The 21,749-nt window shown below is 36.3% G+C and overlaps 1 protein-coding gene across 3 annotated transcripts in view; it reads right to left on the bottom strand.

Annotated features, from left to right (window-relative positions):
* Nucleotides 1-948: 948 nt before the first annotated feature.
* Nucleotides 949-21,749, bottom strand: part of TNKS2 (tankyrase 2) — a 61,059-nt gene continuing 40,258 nt past the window's right edge. For 2 of the 3 annotated variants that reach the window (XM_003409237.4, XM_023546927.2), the window contains 11 exons: nucleotides 20,626-20,735; nucleotides 19,489-19,677; nucleotides 17,400-17,652; nucleotides 16,522-16,604; nucleotides 15,268-15,388; nucleotides 11,595-11,692; nucleotides 10,687-10,761; nucleotides 9,170-9,275; nucleotides 7,131-7,317; nucleotides 4,039-4,195; nucleotides 949-3,332 (listed from right to left, as the gene is read on the bottom strand). In XM_003409237.4, the coding sequence (XP_003409285.1) occupies nucleotides 3,270-3,332; nucleotides 4,039-4,195; nucleotides 7,131-7,317; nucleotides 9,170-9,275; nucleotides 10,687-10,761; nucleotides 11,595-11,692; nucleotides 15,268-15,388; nucleotides 16,522-16,604; nucleotides 17,400-17,652; nucleotides 19,489-19,677; nucleotides 20,626-20,735 (1,442 nt within the window). In that variant the 3' untranslated portion in view covers nucleotides 949-3,269. The remainder of the gene's footprint in view (nucleotides 3,333-4,038; nucleotides 4,196-7,130; nucleotides 7,318-9,169; nucleotides 9,276-10,686; nucleotides 10,762-11,594; nucleotides 11,693-15,267; nucleotides 15,389-16,521; nucleotides 16,605-17,399; nucleotides 17,653-19,488; nucleotides 19,678-20,625; nucleotides 20,736-21,749) is intronic. The other variant, XM_023546928.2, reaches the window with a different exon arrangement.

Genomic DNA, 21,749 nt, shown 5'->3' on the forward strand with positions numbered 1-21,749 from the left:
TGTCTGGGGAGCAAGAATTTTCTAAGGAGGGTAAAATTAGGTATTTTAGGTCACAGTCTGCCTAAACTGGAAAGCATTAAAAAAATGTGTGTGTCGTGGGGGAGGGTGGTAAACATTCAGAAGATAATGAAAGCCACATTATAGTCTAACATGGAAATCCACAGTTTTCCTAGTGAAGGATAGGTACCACTACTTGCTTCCTCTGTCACGCTGGTCCTGTAATAGGACAGGACAGGACAGGACAGGACAGGAGGTAAAGGCACAGTCGGGAATACTAATCACGAAAGCTTAGAAAATTCATTTCTATGTTTTCTTTCCTCACTGCCCTGCCAACAACTGGATCATATGATACACTGGCATGCATGCTTAGGAAAGAGCTAACACTTTAATATTATCCTAATTGAAGCAGTAAGATAAAGCAGCTGAAATATATTTCAAAGTGAAATGATTTATGAGTTATATGCACCACCAATCTTATGGAAAGCAGAGAACTGATCACACACACGGACATTTAGCATATTGAATTCTAAAATACATAAATTACTTTCTTTTAAGAGCAATGTATGTCACTAACTTGGAGCTTTGAAAACTTACCAATGATTTTTTAAATATGAGACAGAAAACAAAAATATATTTCTCTTTAAAAATTAAGAAGACTGATTTCCTAGGAGTGAGCTTTAAGGCTTACCAAAAGTGGTGCTGCGAAAAAAAAAAAGTTGTGTTGGATGGACTAAATGTCTAAAAATGTCTTACAGCTACTTTCACCTTAAAGCATTTGAGCAGGTATGGTTGTGACATTCAGTATTTCAAACTTTAAACTGCAGTCTTTATTAAATTCAGAACTACATTGTTTTCCTGCAACTGTGGTTTATTGTTATCTTAATCCATTTTCTCAAAGACCATTCAACACATCTATACTATTCCAGTAATTACCATGCTACCCAGAAAAACAAGTGAAGAGTTTATTAAGAATTAAATGAGGGTATGGAATGTGATACAGTACAAGTAAGACACTCAAGATGGGCGTAATAGTACTAATCACACAAAAAGTTTCACTTCAAACAAAAAAAAAAATCGCAAGACCAAAAAAAAAAAAAAAAAAACCTCCATCATTGTAAAGTAAGATATTTCATGCAAAGTACTAAAAAAAACCCCCCACAAACCCCAAAACACAAAAAGCTATCTGAAAATACTGCCATGCTAACATATTAACCACAATATAATCACTCATAAAAAAAAGAATACACTAATTAAACAATGGATTAGATGAAAGAACACAAACAGCTATACTCTAAATGCATAGACCACAATGATTTTACATGACAAGGAATTCCAGAATCACTCATAGGGTGAGTAATATGGGCTAAACGTTGAGAGGTAAGGTATGTAAATATAAACTCCATGAACTCATCTCATTATCTATTAATTATAAAATCCGGAAGCTTGCAGAACCTGAAAAATTATATAAAATTTGGCACACTCCATTCGTGTCCAAGAAATAACTTTAGAATCATATTTGCAATTATTAAAGAACTGTATAAAAGCACTTCAATGTCAGGATTTGACCTCTTAAGTAACGATCACAATCTATATCATAAAAACAACTCCAGATATGCATTTACGTGATTAATTCTTACTCAGGACAGGAAACATGATTTTCTAGCACTCTATGTACAAGTTACTGCAAAGGGCAAGTAAATTTAAAGACTGAATAAAATGCAAAACAACAAAGGTGAGCCAGTACAGAGAGTGGAGGGGAACATCCTCATTCACAAAGACTTTCATAGGTAAAAATCCTTCCTTAACTTCTGCTGGGAGCTGGAGTCAACAAACAAAAAAGACTGCCAAGCTGTAATGTGTGGCTTTGTTCCAAAATACTTTAGCATATTTCCTGGAAAAAAACAGCTTTACTTTAGAAAACAGGAATGGCATTTTATGGGGACAGCACACCCCTCCATAGCTGCCATCCGAACACAAGCCTGGTCACCGCATGGTGCACAAAGTGAACGTGGAGCTCCAACTGGGCGCGCAGAGTGGTGGTGGGCCACACAGAAGCAGGAAGCACCAGCCTCACTGCACTTACCTCGGGGAGGGCAGGAGAGAGCTGGGACGCCTACATTTTATTATGGTTCTGGACTGAGTTTACCCGTGGTGTACGGATTGGCTCTAAGTATAACAATAAGGCCAAGAAAAAGGAACAGGAAGCATTCTAGGGCAAAACACTACCCACTGCCATTTGCTATGTTTTTTTTCCTTTTTCCTTCAGACTTAAGGTAAATAGAACAGATTGGGAAATTATCCAGGCTTACCCTTCCCACCTCTGAAACTTAACTTCCTATTTATATTCCACCAAAAGAACGCCATAATTGTACAATGGCAAGATGTAGCCTCTCTAAAAAATAAGAGCACTTGCTCTAATTTTCACAGAATGACAGCAGAAAATTTTCCCGCACTAAACCCAGAGGTCGAGGTCAGTTAAGAGGATTCTTGGCAAGCAGGACTTATCAAAGCGAGAGTTCTTTGGAATGTGTGTCTTATGCATAAAAAGATATCACAAATTAAATCCCAGAGTATTCATGAAACAAGTTCTTAAATAGGAGAGACTTCTAATGAGAGATAAATGCTTCCATCAGCAAATCATATCTGATAAATCAATCTTTCCCAACTAAGTTTCTGCTAACAACTCAACATAGCCTCTGGAGTCAAATGTAACAATCACTCAATCATGATGATACAAGATGAAGTCCAGATGAGCAATGCATATGAAAAAGTCTTGTAAATGGCTGCAGTTCTAAAACAGTAGATTTATATTACAAAGCAATGTAAATAAATATCGGGCTAGTACAAAAGCTCTTATTTACAGTTTTACAAATGAAACTGTATTCAGTGTAAATGCTGTGTTTTAAAGAACACAGTATTGTATTAGTAAAATGAGTTCTGTTGAGGACATTACAGTTTCTGTTAGAATCAATGCATGACGTATAAAATGTTCAAGTTAACTCTGTTTATAATTTAGTACAGACAAACCCAGTTTAACCTGGAATGGCATCTGTTAAAGTGCTGAAAAACAGGAAATATTTAGAAAACACTGTACATCATTAAAGCTTTATCAAGTCAGAATGCTACTCTTCTTTCACATTTTTTATGCTTTTGTCGCAGGCCTGTGGACAAGATGATTTTTTCCAGCCAAGGAGTAAAACTTAGAGACCACCAGCTTAGATGATTTTAGGTTCCGTGGAGTTAGTTTCCTAAAACAACTAACTCTTCGTTTATCCATCAACCATACCTTCAGGCCTCATAATCTGGTATGTAATTAAATATTCAGGATAAGCCTGAAAGAGAAAGAATAATTCAAATATTGGTAAACGGATTTTTTTCAAAAGATAAAATGACTTTCCACAAGGATTCCTGATCTTTAGGGAAGAGGTTCTAAACTACTGTTGTAGATCAGTCATTGAAAGGCATTTTCTCAAAACATCCTTACTTGAACTCCAATCCCTTAGACTTGGAATCAGTGAATCTAGGATGAGTACTAAGCATGTGTGTTTTTAATACTCGAGGTGATTGTGATGCAGACCCCCGTTCAGAACACTGCTCCAGAATTCTGACGGGATCTGCCTTACCGAGAGCAGGAAAGAATTATGCATTCTTTGCCACAGACAGATTATTAAATACAGAGTTCAGATTAACTGTATTTTACAGAAGTTAAAAAAGATAGGACATGCCTGTAACTTATCCACAAACAGTTCAGAAAAAAATAATATGTACACCCCCCCCAGCTCCATACCCACAGAGGGTGGGAGAGAGGGAATGATAAAATATTAGCATTTGGGAAATGTGGGTGAAGGATATAAGGGAATTCTCTTTATTGGCAACTTTTCTGTGAAACGGAAATAATTTCCAAGTAACAGTTAAAAAGAAAAAAAAAAAGATACAGTTCTTAAGGCAATACGCCTTGTCAATTTAAGTGATTAGTAAGAAGAGGTTAAAGTATGGCTCTAAGGCATTTTTGAAGATGAACAAATAAAACAAAATTACCTGTTCTCCTCTATAAATAACATATTCAGCTAATGCCAGGCCATTTACACTGGGCCGACCAGTGACCGAGTGATGACCTGGAGGAGAGTGTGCCATTTTCATTGCACTAAACTGCAGGAAAGACTTTCCCAAGGTTACCCGGCAAAACAGCAGCTGCCTATAAGATGAAAAGAACACCCTGAAGACAAAGCTGGGTATGACAATTTCTTTGTTTACACTCCATAAGCTTTTAAATGTATTTTTTTAAATGCATAAACATTTCTCACTGTTTTTATCATTTCATCCTGAAAATAATTCAGTAAGAATTTTTCTCCTATGCTTATTAATGAGAGAATCTGTCAATTTAATTAATCCTTACTTTAACTCTAAAACCTGAAAACCTTATTAAACCTTATCTTGTTTGTATCCCAGCAAGAGCTCAAACCATAGTTGCAAAGTGGGAGTTGGAGGTTTAAGGGGCTTTCATGAGGTGGCTTGCCAAGTTGGAGGTTTATCCAACTAAGTCCAGTTGATGCTACCTTCAAAATATATTTCAAATCCATTTACCTCTCAATTTCTACTGTAGCCATTAAGTCCAAACCACCAAAAATTTTCACCTGAACTGTAACAGTGGTCTCTTAACTAATCTTCCTGTTTCTACTGTAATTCCCACCCAATCCATTTCCCATCCAAGCAACCAGTGATTTTTAAAAGAAAACATAAATCACATCACGTGACTTTTCTGCTTTAGAGGCTGCATACTGTACTTAGAATAAAATCCAAATTTCTTATAATATTCCATTTCTCTAATCCCACTTTGTGTTCACTATGTTCCACGCATATTAATTTTCTTTCTTCACACAGGTCAAACTTCTCACCTCATGGCCTCCATACATACAGCTTCCTCTACCATCTGGAATGGAATCTCTCCCCACTCTTAAACTGGCTGACTACCACTTATTTTTCAGATTTCAGCTGATACGTTACTACCTTAAATAGGTCTTCTCTTACCATCAATCTAAATTGATTACTCTGCCACTCCTTCCGGGCATGACTGACCTTCCTTAGCTCCAATGAACCTTTTAGGATTACAGGTAGTCCCCAACTTCTGACACGTTTGAGTTATGATGAACTGCACTTAGAACTTTTTTTTGGTACATACTATCATTCCACTTGACGGCGCTGGGTTTGGTTTTTTTTTTTTTACTATCGTTAGTAATAGGTACTACACACAACGGGGCAGCACAAAATTTGCTGATTTTATCATTCTCAGCTGTTCACTCACACATGTTCAAAGATCAGATTTATAAAGACACCGATAATAAACAGCAATAAGAATGAAAGCTAAAAAAAAAAATAAACAAAAAGAGGTATTCAACTTACGTCAGAACTGATTCATGACGTAGTTGTCAGGACAGAACTGGTAGTCAGGGACTACCTGTACTTCATTGTTCCTCAATCTCTCTATTTTTTTAAAAGAGGAGTAGTAGATTTTGGTGGCCCAGTTAATGGTCCTGTTCTCCAAATAAGACAGGCTATGTACTTTTCATTCTAAGTTGATCCTTTGGAAGCCTTCTTAGTATTTCTAACAGATTTTCTAGTATTTTATCAATCAGTCCCTTGATAATCTAATGTACAGAATAATGTTAGGTTAAAATTATCTCCAGAGAACCAAGCATTCTGTCCTAAAGTTAGTTTAGGGGAGGCACCAGAACATTGCTTATTACTAATTATCAGAATTATTTAGTTTTCCAAGAACTATATGACAAGTAAAAACAGCAGCGTTCAATTTACAAAATCTCAAAAAATTACAAGCCTCCTCACCAGTCCAATTTGTGATCAAAAATGAAGTGGGTGAGATGGCAGGCGGAAGAGCGCCTATGTATAACACACCCACAAGTCTAAATCTAGAACAAAAAACAAAAATAATACCAGCTAGCTCTTTCTCTCCAGGCCTGCCATGCCTAAACTTGGCAGCCTTTAGAAATCAGCTGGGAAGCTCTTAAAACACCTGATGTTCAGACCGTACCCCAGATCAATTAAAGGAAAATCTCTGTGGAACTCAGGCTTTAGGATTTTTTTAAAGCTCCCCGGTGATTCCAACGAGCAGCCAAGGTTAAGAACTACTGCTCTAGGGCTTTCTAGCAAACAGCGTCAGCAGCAGGGGTGGATTAACCAGTAACAATCGTATGCACCAGCTTACAGTTAGCAAGGACGCAAGGGCTTACTTGTGTTTACATACTAATCTGTAGTGAACAATTTCACCTGGTTTTTATCACACTGCTTACTGGGTAATCAGAACCTCCTAGGGAAACTGGTAAAATTCAAGTTCTAGGCCCCCAGCTCAGACCCATTTCAATCAGAAACTCAGGAGGTGGAGTTTTGGAATCTGTGTTTTGACCAGCCCTTTAGGTAATTCTGATGCATGCTAATGTTTAGTAACTACTGCTGCAGGTTTTTTAAGTAACGCCCTAACTGTATTTGAATAGTTTTAACCAGTTGTAACTGGTTACTACTGGTTAAAACCAGTAACTAAACGTGCGGGAAAAAAAAATTAGTGCAAAGTAGTTATTTGATAATTATGTATTTTCTAAAGGGATTTTGTGTTTTAATTATAATTTTCAGAGTAGTAATATCACAAACTGAGGTTCAGGATCTTGCCACAGGGGAAGAGAGACTCCCTCAGGCATTGCCACGAAATGATTAGACTCATCACTGTGCATCTGAGGGGACTGACAAGTAATGCCATTTTAGCATTTGAATACTAGATTTTTTAAGAGTCCACAGTCCTATAATATTTAAGGGCTACAATAAAATCTCTTTCATGATCAATATTATTTTCTATTCAGCATTCTTTAAAGCACCAAGTGTCCTAATGATTAAAGGAGTTAAACAGGTCAAGTGCTTAAAACTGCGCTTAGCTCATAGAGCTCATTTAATAAACATTAGCTATTATTATAACTGGTAAGAGAGAGCTAAAAGCAACCTAAAACATGCCTAGCTTGGATTCCTAAAATTGTCCAAGATAATGCCTTACCTAGAACATTTCTCAAATATCTAACCAGTTCTTATCTGAGTCTTATCAAAACAAATCAGAACAAATGAGTTCTTACCTGTGGCAAACGTAACATGATCTGTCTTTGTGAACTGGACACCCAGTACCTCCTCCAATTCCATATACATACTGATTGCTTTTGGAAGAGTTTTCAGCAAAATAAATCCCAGCTCCAAACATTCCACCTATGTAGGCATGCCTTTCATCAAAGCCTTTATGAATGATTGCATTCACAAAGGGAGATCCTAAAATACATATATAGATGGATAACAATCTTACAAGAAAAACTAAAGCCTTTTAGGAGTTAAATTCTTAAACATCCATGCCACCACCACAAAGCAAAAACAAAAAAGTTAACTGTCAGTTCACGACTTTTGAATAAAGAACACTGCTACTATCAAGTAGTGTTTCTAATAGGGTGGAGATCTAACTAGAAAAACAAACATCACTTGAAATATCAATGCTAAACGGGCTATCAAATTCTAGACCCCAAATCTATACAAACCCAGAACCAAGAGTCACATAATTCACTTCACATAGCAAGCCTAAATGTAATTAGGTCTTACAATGATGCCCATGTCTGTGTACTTTTTCTAGATCTCAAAAGTGGCCAAGTAGCCTCCTCATGTTCTTATTTTCTTCTTTCTCTTTTCTGCTATCCTGCCACTTCTCTGCCTTTTATCACCTGCTATTCTATCTGCAAATGTGGCTTTCTCCTATTCCATATCAACTTCTTTCTCCTTCTTTCTTGCTTGTGTGCCAAGAAGCGGAGCTTAGCCAAAGAGGAGGTATTGAGCTTGGGAACCAGGCCAAGAGGGGGGTGAGGGTGGTGGTTGGAAAAGGCCAAAATAACAACACAGCTGATTCAATAAAATCAGGTCCCTGATTCTAAAGGGACAAAAAACCCAAAACACTAAATTCCACTTTACAGAACTACTGATGAATAGAATCACTTCTTTGATTTAATTTGGAAAAACCAAAACCACTGGTACTATAAAATGGAAAAATCACTCATTATAACCATCAAGTCAATACACAGGGAGTACGTATCATATGCCAACTATGCTCTGTGTCAAGAAATTATCATGATGATTTGTAGGGTTTTGGAATGAGAAATACCATTTAGATATTGCACATGAATTTATTCTGCTATAACCATTCTTCCAGGGGACTGTGAAATTTAAATGCTGTATTTTGTAAAACTGTGTGTGTGTGTTGGGTGCCGTCGAGTTGACTTTGACTCACAGTGATCCTATGATACTGAGTAGAACTGCCCCGTAGAGTTTCATAGGCTGAAATCTTCATGGGAGCAGACTGATACATCTTTCTCCTGCAGAGCAGTGATGGGTTCAAACTGCCCAAACTTTTGGTTAGGACCCAAGTGCTTAACCACTGCACCACCACGGCTCCTTTATAGAATGTTACATGTCTCTAAAAATTTTCTGCAGTCATGACCAAATAAAGGAACAGGCTGGAGTTACCATAGGTAATGTGCTTGAAAACTTGATAAACACTGTATTAATATCTATATTCATCTTTGTTACAAACTTGAAAGACCAATCAATCCCTGCCAGCTTGTTAAGCAAAAAGCCAGAAAATTTCAAAAATTATGTGTAATGGTGCTCTCCATTCAACAAAAGTTATCAGAAACTTCCACTGGTTCAAAGACAATGGCTCTTTTAACATCGAAGTTACATGTGGTTTTCACACTTTGAATCAAAATCAGAATAGGATACACAACTCTCCTGAGATGATCTGAGGCCTTATTTTAATTCAATTGACTAGATACAACTAAAACACACCATTCCTTAGAGTAATCATAACAAGAAAAATCTACTACATAAAGAAAGAAGGAGAACATGAATAGGCAACATCCTCATTTTTATATTTTCTTCATTACGGAAATCCTACTTAAAACCATCCATTATAAACATACAAATTCAAAAGAAGTGGAAGATGTGAATATGAATGTAAAATTTATAAAATTACTAGGTTTACTTTTTTAAAATGACATCAGGAATAGACAGATTCATTCTTATTTCATATCTGACAAAAAGCTACGCTAATGTAGGGGGAGGCTAAGGAAAGGAATCTTACCATGAAATAGCATTCTTTCATTTGCATGGTTGTGGTTTTCTTCAGAAACCTCTTTTCTTCTGTGAGTGTATCTTTCCCATAGTTTCTTGTTACAAACCTTCTGAATCTGTAAAATGTAAACCAGAAAATTCAAATCTTCAAATCTTTAGGTCTTAATAATTACTTACCTACTTGTTCATTTTAACTAAAAGATGGGCCACATACTTAGCAGGAAGAGAGACAAAACTTTTCTAGGAAATGTAAAATATGTGTTATTTCAGTTAACTAAAAATGCTCTATTCCAACTATAAAGTTGGTAGTATAACTATGTTTTGGAAATCAAAAACTTCAAAGGGAAAAAAAACTACACATAAGCATATGTGAAGGTCAAGAATACTGTCAACTGATTAAAATGACTTCCATTCTCATTAACTTAAAATTATTACTAAAACATCTCCAAGTCAGACATGCTGAGTTCTGTATATATGTATCAGAAAAGTATCTTTTTTCTCTGCTTTTTCTGGCTCAAAGTGTCATTCTAATCTGTTTTTAATTACAAAATAATTTGAAACAGACACACAAAAAACATTTCTTCAAGCACACATACCTCTATACCTACTATTCCCTCTACATCTCTTTCTCTCCAATTCCTGACATTTTTGTTCTGAGAAGATTTAAAGACAGAATCTGGTCTCATTAGTATTTCTTGGTCAAAATTCACAATTCTAGCACTGTTTCTTAGCTAGTTTAAAGGTGCTACAGCCCCCTGCTGGTCCCTGGAGCACATCTGGGAACTGTGGTTTCAGTCTTGGCTCAAAGTACTGCCACAGACATAATCAAGGGTGACAACTGGCATAAAAAGATTTCATTTATGTATAAAACAGAACAAAAATAGAATTCATTATTGAAAAATGTTTCATAAAATATTGCATGAATATATTTTTGTGAGAGAAGAAAATATAGCATGTTTCTTTCTCAAATCCAACTTCTAAGAACTTTGGAAATCAAACACATTATCTCTCTTCTGCCTTCACCCTTAACAAGCCACCATGTATTTATTACTACTTGTAGACAAAGTGGACCTGGCTGAAATTTGCCTATAATAGGTATAATTGTCTTATAAAAAAAAAAAAAAAGTATATATATATATATATAAACACACACGCACGCACGCACATATCTCCTTTTGTGAGCCACAAAACAATTCAACTTCGTTACCATAGGGTATCTACCTTAATAATACTTTCTATATTTAAAGTCCTAAATCTACAGGATTTATTATTATCCCAAGATAAAGCATAATCTCTAGACCTGAATGTGTTCAACAAGGGCTGGATTATTGGTTATTACTGATGATTATTGGCTACTACAGGGATTTTATACTGTATTCTTCCAAGGATATATTCTTCCCCAAAACATCCCTTGATGCCATGTCACAGACCTACTGGGCTGGATATACTATGTTCTTATGAAAGTTGCTTTTGGCTTCAGGCTCTGAAAACTGATTTCAGCAAACTTTATTTTCACTAACGTATTACCTTGAGAATATTGTATCTGTTGAAAATTCCACCTGCATGGCCTCCATCTCTGTGCTCTCGGACTGTACTTTGCATCTGATGGAAAAATTATTTCAAATATACGTATATTAGCGTTTATGTCTTTCTGATTTGGGGAACATAGCTCTTGACTCATCTATCTTTGAGAATACAAGACAGGTTTTAACATTTTGTTTACAGAATATGAGTTCTCTAAGTTCACGAGTATTATATTTTAGAGACAGCTGCTAGCTAGTATAATCAACCTGAAAAAGTATTTATAGGTGAAAATTATATAATGAAAACTAAAGGAAGAAAAAGAAACATATTAAAAAAGGAAACAAAATGATGATTTGTTTGTTCCCGTTCATTTTACCCTAATAAAGTACCACTTATACTTTACTGAGAGTGGGAATCTCCTAAGTTTAGAACCAAGTCTCACTCAGCTTTTATCTCTGTGCTCAACTCACATACATAGGGTATGTGTTCTTCATAGAGTAAGGAGGGCACTATTCAAACATTTTAGTGGATTCAAGAGTTTAGTTTTGTGTGAAGACAGCTGGAGGAAAATTTTCCTGTTTAAGTAGCACCCACGTTCTGGTCTTTAAGATACTAGGCTTTGCAACTGCCTTCATGAGAAAAGAGGGAACAACAGCATTTTCTTTCAAATGGCAGCAACCTCTTCTCCAACAGAATTGTGTTATTAATTTTAACACTGAACCAAGTTACCGGAACCAAGGTTCATTAAGGGAACGTATCTTAAACGCCAATTTTCAGTTTCCAGGTGGTAAGAGTTAAAACCATACTGTGAGTTCCATCAGATGTGGAATTCTCCAGTAAATTCAGCAACTGAAACAACAACACATGTTGCTGACCTACCTTTTCCAATTATTTAAGGTATATGAACCTACCTCTTCCTCCACAGACTGAAACTCTTTATCATCAGGAGACAGATCTATAAGAATTGTCCCACTACCAGAGGTGTTCAGAGTTAAGTATGGGTTAAGACCTAGGAAATAAAATTTGAAGGTTAAAAAAAAAAAAGCCAACAAAACAATATCAACCCAAAATAACTACCTGATTAACCTGATGTTCAGTACTAATTTTTAAAACCTTTTTATTTTGGAATAGTTCAGATATACAGAAAGGCTGAAAGACAGTACACAGAGTTCCTGTGTATCCTTCACCCAACTTCCCAGAATGCCATCATTTTATATAGCCCTAGAACACTTGTCAAAAATGATTAACTAAATTATTTGGATCTCACCAGTGTTTCCCACTAAGGTCCTTTTTCTGTCCTAGGATCCAAACCAGGACACCACATTGCATTTAGACTAATTTTTGACCTGGCAAGCCATAACAGTTTTATAGGAATATTTCAGAAAAATTTTTTATTCTTTCTCTTATTTGTAATGAGTTTATGTCACACATTTTCTTTAAATTACTTTTTTTTATTTACTAACTATGCAGCCCTTTCAATACAAATCTTGTTATTCTTCTGAAGTATGAAAAATTATGATAGTGATTCACATAGCCTCAAGGTAATTTTAATCACCCTAGAATAAAGTTTACTACCTAACTACTTAACTGTGCTCATGAGGAACCTGTACATAGATCAAGTGGCAGTATTGTGAACAGAACGAGGGGATACTCCAAGGTTTAAAGTCAGGAAAGGTGTGCTTCAGAGTTGTATCCTTTCACCATACTTATTCAATCTGTATGCTGAACAAATAGTTTGAGAAGCTGGACTATACGAAGAACGCGGCATCAGGATTGGAAGAAGACTCATTAATAATCTGGGATATGCAGATGACACAACATTGCTTGCTGAAAGTGAAAAGGACTCGATGCACTTACTGATGAAGATCAAAGGCTATAGCCTTCAGTATGGGTTACACTTCAACATAAAGAAAACAAAAATCCTCACAACTGGCCCAAAAAGCAACATCATGATAAACGGAGAAAAGATTGAAGCTGTCAAGGATTTCATTTTACTTGGACCCACAATCAATGCCCATGGAAGCAGCAAACAAGAAATCAAAAGATGCATTGCATCGGGCAAATCTGCTGCAAAAGACCTCTTTAAAGTGTTAAAAAGCAAAAAAAATCACCTTGAAGACTACAGTGTACCTAACCCAAGCCATGGTGTTTTCAATCACCTCATATGCATGTGAAAGCTGGGCAACGAATAAGGAAGACTAAAGAACTGATGCCTTTGAATTATGGTGTTGGCAAAGAATACTGACTACACCACGGACTGCCAAAAGAATGAATCTGTCTTGGAAGAAGTACAGCCAGAATGCTCCTTAGAAGTGAGGGTGGCCAGACTTCGTCTCACATACTCTAGACATGTTATCAGGAGGGATCAATCCCTAGCGGCGGACATCATGCTTGGTAAAGTAGAGGGTCAGCGAAAAAGAGGCAGACCCTCAACGAGATGGACTGACACAGTGGCCACAACAATGGGCTCAAGCATAACAGGATGGCCCAGGACCAGGCAGTGTTTCATTCTGTTGTACACAGGGTTGCTATGAGTTGGAACCGAATCGACGGCACCCAACAACAACAACCTAACTACTCAATGCCTATTTTGACCCATAATGGATTCTTTAAAATTCAGCAATGAATTTGTGATGTTTTACATTTTTACTCTCACAAATGCTCTTTAAATGGGATTTTCTAATTTCTTTGGTATATTTGTAACACAACTCTCTCCTTTAATCTCTACAACAGGATTGCCAAAGCTCTGATGTTTTTCCAGGTAGGTATCAAATCTTTTACTGCTGCACAGGGGTTTGCTTCTGGGAATTAAAGCACTATGCTGGCTCTGAGCTGTGATCTGAAAAGCAACATGCCAGACTCTGAAAGAGACTTATAGGAATGGCTGAATTACAGCATCTGCATGAATTATGGACTCCGTACAGAGGACACTATTTTACAGGACAGACCATGACAAACGCTTGACTAAGGTATCAGTAGATCTCTCCGAGAAGAGGTTTATCAGTGCTGAAAGATCAGGATAAGCAGTTTATTGAGTTAGTACACTGAATGAGAGCTAAGGCTGTTAAATCAGCAAGATGAGAGATTGCTGGTAGATCACCACAGGCAGCCACCACTGGTTCCACACTGTGAATTAGGTATAACATATAGAATCCTGGCTTAAATGAAGATGAGGAAGATATTAACTCTTTATATAGCAAAGTGACCCCGTTGTGTTAAATCATACATTTAGCACATTCTGTCTCATGACCATCTTTCTTCTCTACGTAGGAACGAATGCTCCTACCCAATTGTAGCTGAATGTATCAGTGATTATAGGACCAGAGGTGGTATGGAGGAACCTCTGCCACGTGCCACCTGCAGGCAGTGTACATTGTCTTGTTTCCTGAGCCTTTCTACCGTCTCAGCTATGTGCCAGACACTATAATATGTTAATGTACAAACGTCACCTGCCTTCTTTTTATACTCTTTCCTAAATCATAGTATTATCTCAGTATTACATCATAATTACTGATATCATTCCAGTAGAATCACGGCAGTCCATAACTAAGGATTCTGTTTCCTCTTCATTTTCTATGCTATTTATATTGTATACTAACATCCCAGGGAGCCATGAGTTTCCCCTCTTCTCTATCTTATAAAATGTCATCTATGCTAGAAATACCCAAGACTATGTATCACATTTTAAACTTGTCCCTACAAGGCAAGAAAAGTGCATCTACCTTTAATTGAGCTTACTTTAGAATACCAGTTTAAAGCATTCCTTAGCTTGAAACACCTAATCCTGAGAGGTGCTCTCATTTCTTCATCAAGAGGTGGACCCCACCCTGGCTAGTATACATTCTTCCCTGAAAATCCCTTCATTTTTGTTAATGGAATTTTCAATTCCAGTTGTATGGCCAGGACTTCAATTACAGGATGCTTCTGATTCAAGGGTAAGCCAATTGATCAGTTTAACAATGAAGCTAAAATGTGTTCTGACACTTAATATAACTTATCTTTTTTATGATCAGGACCTGGCACAAAGAAAATGTTAATATCTGCTGAATGAATGTAATTTGCATTTTCCTTAAGCACTAACATTTAGGAGAAATAATTACTGAACTCTGTTTGATCTCAATTGCAACATTATTGTTTTCCAGTATTTTCATTGCAAGTGTTTAGAATTTCACCTATGTAAGACATTTACTACATTATTTTATGAGCTAGCCTGAACATCTACCAATTACCTATTATATTACCGCAAGAAATGAGGTACACAGTTTCAGATCATTTAGAATTATAAAACTTTAGAGCTACAATTACTTCAGAAATGATCTCATCCAACTTCCTAATTTTTGGGAGCTAAAGCAGTAACAGCTCAGAAATTTTACTCAGTCTCACGAAGTTAACACCAGAAGCCTAGGAAGCTGAATAGTTAGTAGCAGAGTTAAGACTTAATCCCAGGTTTCCTGAATCCTAATTAGTGCTTTTCCTATTATATTCTTTCTTCCAAACATGTTTTTGAATTATCATTTAGTAAGTCGAGGCCTGCCTTTATGCAAATTGTTAAACTGATGACAGGGATTATTTCAAACGACCTACCTTGTTGTCCAGAGATAAGCCTCTCAACACCTTTAATGAGTTTGTGTCTATGTCCATAGGCATTGATTCCAATCTCCTTCAGCTCCTTGTGCCCCATCTCAACTAATACGTCCAAAGTGATCTTATAAAAGAGAATGAAAACAGTTTAGAATCTTACTCATATGAGAGATATTCATATACCATGTTCCCACAGAGTATTAGATTCATACATTTACTTCAAGTTATTTTGAGCAGCTTAAAAATGAAAACAAACCACTTAAAGGAAAATAAAAAGTTGGCGGTAAATGAACAGAAAGCTGAGTCATGACAAACTAAAACTCTCATTATTTACATTTAACATTAGAAACCGAGAAGAACTAAACTGCACAACAAAAATGCGCTTGCAAATTAACTGTATTCAGGTACACTATTTTATCTTGGAAATGCAGATTTTTTCCATCATCACTTTGCTTGCACCTCTTATACAATGCCTTCAATGGTTCCTTCAGAGTCTGGACTATGCTAACTGGTACTTCTGCATCACTGCTCAAACTCACCCTCTTACCCCAAATACAATTTTTTCACTTTGTGAAATTGAAGCTAGTCTTTAAAATCCTGTTTAATTTACAGGACTTCCATGAAGTTTTCCCTGAATAGTCTAGCTCACAGGAATTTTTTCCTTCTTTGCATTTCTAAAATCTATTCCAAAAGTTAAACTTTTCATTTGTTCTAGCTCCATAACTAGATCAAAAGCTCCTTCGGGGTACAAGTCTACAGTAACTACATTTTCTGAACCACAAAAATCAGTAATTGTGTTCTGACAAAATACTTTAAACTGGGACTGTACTAGAAAAGCCCAGATATATGGCTGGCATATCCACATACCTCCCTCTAGCAGCTAGGGGTGTGTCAGGCTTAGAGGATAGTGATTGACACAAAAGAACGGAACCAACAGAGCTGAAGGGTAACTTCAAGGACTGAATAAACTAAACTTTGGATTCAAGATAGCTATTTAGTATTACTACCTGAGAGTCAATTTTTCTGTGCTTATAAACGGAACGGAAATTCCAAGATCAAGCCAAATTAAGAGAGTAACTGATTTCCATCTCTTAAAAACCACTGCTTCCAATAGCTTGAATGGTTCAGGGCATTAAAAAAAAAAAAGTTGCCATTGAGTTGACTCTGACTCATAGCAACCCCACGTGTATTCCTCAATTTTTCCATAAACTGAGGTTCCATTAAACACAAATTAAGCAGTATAATTCATCTACTCACCTGTTCTCTCTCAAATATATCCATCAGGTGCTCAAGTCCAAGATTCCTTACAAATTGAGTTATGCTAAAATCTACTCCTGGAACTGGGAAATAAAAATCCAGAACAAAATTTCACATCAGAATAATGTATGTCAACATGGTAATGATAAATTTTCATGATACTACTATATACATAAAGAACATAAAGATGATGGAAAATAATAACTATTTGGGATATAATACTGAACGTAACATCGATAATTGCAAAGAGAAAGCTATAAAATTTCAACATCATTAGAAAAATCAATAGGACATTCTCAGGTTAAAAAAAATTTTGTACTTCAAAGTTTACTTTTCACTTTATTTTTAAAGTCAGTCTCCTTATCTTTCAGGATGTAAGGTATTTCCCAATGAAGTTTATGAAAACAAGTTCCATAATCTTGCATAGGGTGAGATAAACTTGGACAGGTAAAAAGAAAAGAGATTTGCATTACAGACATTGCAGATATGTGTGTCTCCTTTTCTTTTTAAAAAATAAATTTCAAAGTTGGGTATTCTGACATGGGGCCAAAGGTATTACATAACTCTGTAACAGTACACTGGAAGAGGTAAATACTAAAAAGCAAACTACTCAACCAAAAGGGCTTCTAAACCTTGAGAAAGCGTATTTACATCTAAGGGGTAGATTAGCAGCCTAAGACTCATCAAATCTCAACTTGGAAGGAGAAAGTTCATTAGAAACTCTATTAATATTGTAAACAAAGTAATAAAGGGCTAAAACTTTTAGGCTACATTAATTAATTTGATACTAATAGTATTTTAGGTTTAAAAATGACTTTTTAGCATTCCAAGGGACAAATGTGGGGCTATAAGTCAGTTATTTCTGCACAATGTCTTACCTTCCTTTTTCTCCAAACCGGAAGTACTCTCTGTTCCACTTGAACTGACCACTGAAGACAGTTCAGAAAAACTCCCAGATAAGTTGTCAAGACTGCTGGCTGCAGAAAGGCTTGATGGGCTGGATGGGCCTGAAGACAGAGAATCTGCGGTGGCTCCCGGGCTTCTCACACCATTGAGCACTTGTGGTTTATAACATGAAGGCAGAGCAGATGGGGGCATGGCTGCTGTCAGAAGGGCACTGACATCATCTGCCTAGGGTATATGTCAGAGAGAGAGAGATGAAATCTGCCATAAGCTAGTTTTAAATTCTATTACACATAATAGAATGTATTATAAACATGTGACAAAATGATAGCAGATTTGTAGCACTAGGATTATTTAAATAATAATTATTCTAATTACTTTAAAAAGTCAAACAAACCAGCTGACATTCAGCTAAATTGTTATAAAATATAAAACAATTCAGAACACCTCCAACACACAGAATCAAAATATTGCTCGTGTGGCAATGATGAATATCCCAACTTTGATATCGTGACTGAAAAGCACTGAAATGGAATTACAGAAAATATCAGTTAAAAAAGGTAAGACCTTTAAACTCATCATTATTACTCTGAAAGACCTAATTCAACCTACATGGAACTTTAGCAAACAGTATGATCTTTTCTCGGAGAATATTCAACAAGATAATCATTTTAATCAAATCTGCCAGAACGGGAAAAAGTCCCCAAATTTACTGGCACATTACTTCTTTTAATTAGTGATATATACCATCCTTCCACAATGCTGAAGTAGAATATTAAGTAATTAACATTCAGCAAGGAGTAAATCAGTGTTTGTTTCACTCTGAGTTATTTATACTGCCTATTGCAAGCCTCACCTTTTTCTTTCCCCTAGTCTGAGGACTTCCATGGCACTCACGGTGTGCATATTAGATTTGTTTATAATAACAGCACCATTTATAGGGTGCTTATTATGTACCTGATACCATGCCAAGGACTTTAAGTACATTAGATCTTATTTAATTCTACTATTAACCAGGTATATTTTATCCCCATTTATAGATGAGGTACCTAAGGCTTAGATGGTAGGCAAATGCAAGGCTGTACAGCTACAAGTGATAAAGCTGGATTTCTAAGCTAGGTCTGTTTGACTCTAAAGCCCACGCATGTTCTCTAGAGGACTTTGTTTCATTGTCAATTATATCTGGTGGACTAACATATGGGCAGATTTAATTCCAAAGTTCACTTCTAAGTGAATTGCTTGGAACTAGAAAGACAATTTCCTGAGGAAATAATGTAGCAAATATGGTCGGGTTGTCAATCTTCTGAGAAAAACCTATTTAACCCCAGTACAGCTGAACTAAATCAGCTTCTCATTGTAACTTGGAACAATGGACTCTCAGTAGAAGGCAGTCTGTAGAAGGGACTCCTCTTCCTTCCCACCTCAGAAAGAATTTCTTCTCCCTGCCCTCCACTGCTCTGGTCAACTTTCTCAGTAATTGAGGCAAGAGAGGCACTTTTGTCACAGTGGCCAAAGCAGAGGTGGAAGCTATACTGGAGCCTCCTACATGAGTTCCTGTGGGAGGGGAAGGAAAAAAGGACCTCCACAGAAAACTGGAGCAACAGGTTTGTTTTACCAACAGTTCTGGTGGGGTAAACAACAAGAACTTTGTGGATGAAGCAGTGTGGGAGGGACGGAAATCTCTACTAGCAGCAGGCTTTGTGGCTGCACCTTGAGGGCAATGTTCCTGGCTGGGGAAGTTCATAAAGACTCGTGGCCCATATTATCCTGCATTACACGCACTGTAACGGTATTTATTGAAGGCCTGTGCCTGTTTTGTTTCCCAACTAATGTAAGCAATTATATCTTGTACTTCTTTTTCTATTTCCAAAAGTACTCAGTATAAATAACTGATTAATAATGCTATTACTTACTTATTATCTTTTAATACCAAGAAGTCCCAAAGTTAAAACTGAACTAACAATCAGATTCTGCCACAGTCACCATGAAGATACTTTATGTATACACCAAGTGAATTTTAAAGTCAGGAAAGCATTGAGATTTTTCAGAGAGCCCATCACTTACTGAAACTAAATCTAAAGGTGTTTGTCCTTCCTGATTTTTAAGAGTAGGATCAGCTCCGTGGGCCAACAATAAAGCACAAAGCTGTGTTCGTCCCTTTTGGGCTGCTTCGTGCAAAGGTGTGAAAGCCCATTTGTCCGTGGCATTGACACATGCATTATACTTTATTAGTAAAGCTGCTACATCTACATGCTGTAAAAGAAAATACTCCTGTTATCGTCTGAAATATTGTTTTATCACACTTTAGTTCTTAAGAAACTAGCTATATACCTACTTCCATATTTTCAATTTTACTCTGGAAATGAAAGGAAAAATGTTTCTCCCCAAAACTGTAATTTATGAGTAGTTTATTAAAAACTACAGTAGACATTTCAGTAACTTGAGGAAACCTTTTACAAAATAGCTAAGAATGGTACACAGTAGGGAACTAAACTAAGATGACTTTAATCCTTCCTAATTTATTCAAGTGTTATCACTGTTGAACATCAGTTTATAAATTGTGTTGTATGCTGTTAAGTTGATTGACTCATTGTGACCCTGTACGACAGAGCAGAACTGCCCCATAGGGTTTCCTAGGCTATAATCTTTATGGGAGTAGACTGCCAAGTCTCTTCTTCCACAGAATGGCTGGTCGATTTGAATCACCGACCTTTTGGTTAGCCACCAAGTGCTTAACCATTGTACTACCAGGGCTCCTATGTATGAACTAATAGTGCATAAATGGTATCATTTATTTAAACTATACCATTGAAGATGGCCAATACTGAGTGCATTTAACATTTAGGGCTGTTATAAGTTAGGAACAGTGTATCTGAATCTCTACTGATTCCTAGGAATCCCAGTGGGTTTTTCAGCACCAACAAATAAAACAAACAAAATCATCAAAATCTCACTAAAAATAAAGAACAAGAGACAGGTGCTAAGGAAAGTAATAAAACAAATGGCAACAACAGGCTGCATGTCACAGGCAAGCTTACAGAAGACTCAGAATTGGAACTTGGAAGTTATTTAACCTCTTTGGCCCTCATATTTACTTCTCTGTAAAATGAGAAATCAAACTTAAATTTCCTTTAAACTGCAATAATGACTTCCATATTGAAAATTTTATAGATTTTTAATGGTAACACAGAAGGAGCTTACCCCATAAGACGCTGCATTATGTAAAGGAATTAGTCCTCCCTTGTCTTGGGCATTCACATCAGCTCCATGTTGTAACAAATACTCTGCGACTTCTAAATTGTTGTAACCAGCTAATTTAGAAAAGAAAGAAAATTACTTTTACTCCTTAATATAAAAAATATAGTTACACTTGAAGCCAGATGTGGACATCCCTATATCTAAGATATATAAACTTACAAAGCATAGACATTATTGAAAAAATACATGAAAGGAATTTTATGTAAGCCTCAAATTCCACATTAAGTCTATGAAAATTTTACAGAAAAATTTCCCGCTGGCTTCAAGGTGGAAAGGTTTCAGTGATGATATCCATTCACTTTGGAGAGAGACTGATTTGCTTTTATCTTTCCTTTTAAAACTCTCCTTCCAAAGTCCCTGCCTTCACTGTTATTACATACTCAGGTACATGGTCTAAAGGGCTACAAGTAAAAGGCATCCAACCATATAAAAGTCAAGTGAGAAATACAAGCCGCTGGCAGAGGAAGAGGCAGCACAGCAGAGTGGATCTCAGGGTCCTTTCCCAAGAAGGCCACAGGACATTTTATTTGCTGGAGAGAACTTAGGGGTGCGTATCTCTATAAGTTTGGCAGTGAAACTTATGTGTTGCTAAAGCTGTGAGATAAAAATAATAAAACGAGATAAAAACTAATAAATTATAAATGTGCCACAATATCCCAGCTGTCAACTATCTTGGGAACTACCAGCTATCTTAGAAAATACATTCTCTTATGGTAAAGTATATTTTATTTGATACATAGATTAAAATTAAATCTGGAACTTAACTTTACCAACATAAAAACAGACATCACATGAGATTTTAAAATAAGTCAAAATATTTTACTATAGTTTTTATCATTTTCCTAAAGGATCCACAGCAAAAGAGCTTAGTAAGACCAAGTCAGGAAAAACAAAACTATCATAAACTAAATATTACGCTGAATCCAGAAGTCCTTCCAGGTCTCAAAGTACAATACTGCACGACTGGGCAGAAATATACTGTACATAGGGTTTTCCACTAACGAAGACAACACAGACTCAAACAGTAATATTAAATGTTCTAGCTAAGTACCATAAAGACATAAACA

The sequence above is a fragment of the Loxodonta africana genome, chromosome 16 (genome assembly GCF_030014295.1).
Source record: "Loxodonta africana isolate mLoxAfr1 chromosome 16, mLoxAfr1.hap2, whole genome shotgun sequence".
Taxonomy (NCBI): domain Eukaryota; kingdom Metazoa; phylum Chordata; class Mammalia; order Proboscidea; family Elephantidae; genus Loxodonta; species Loxodonta africana.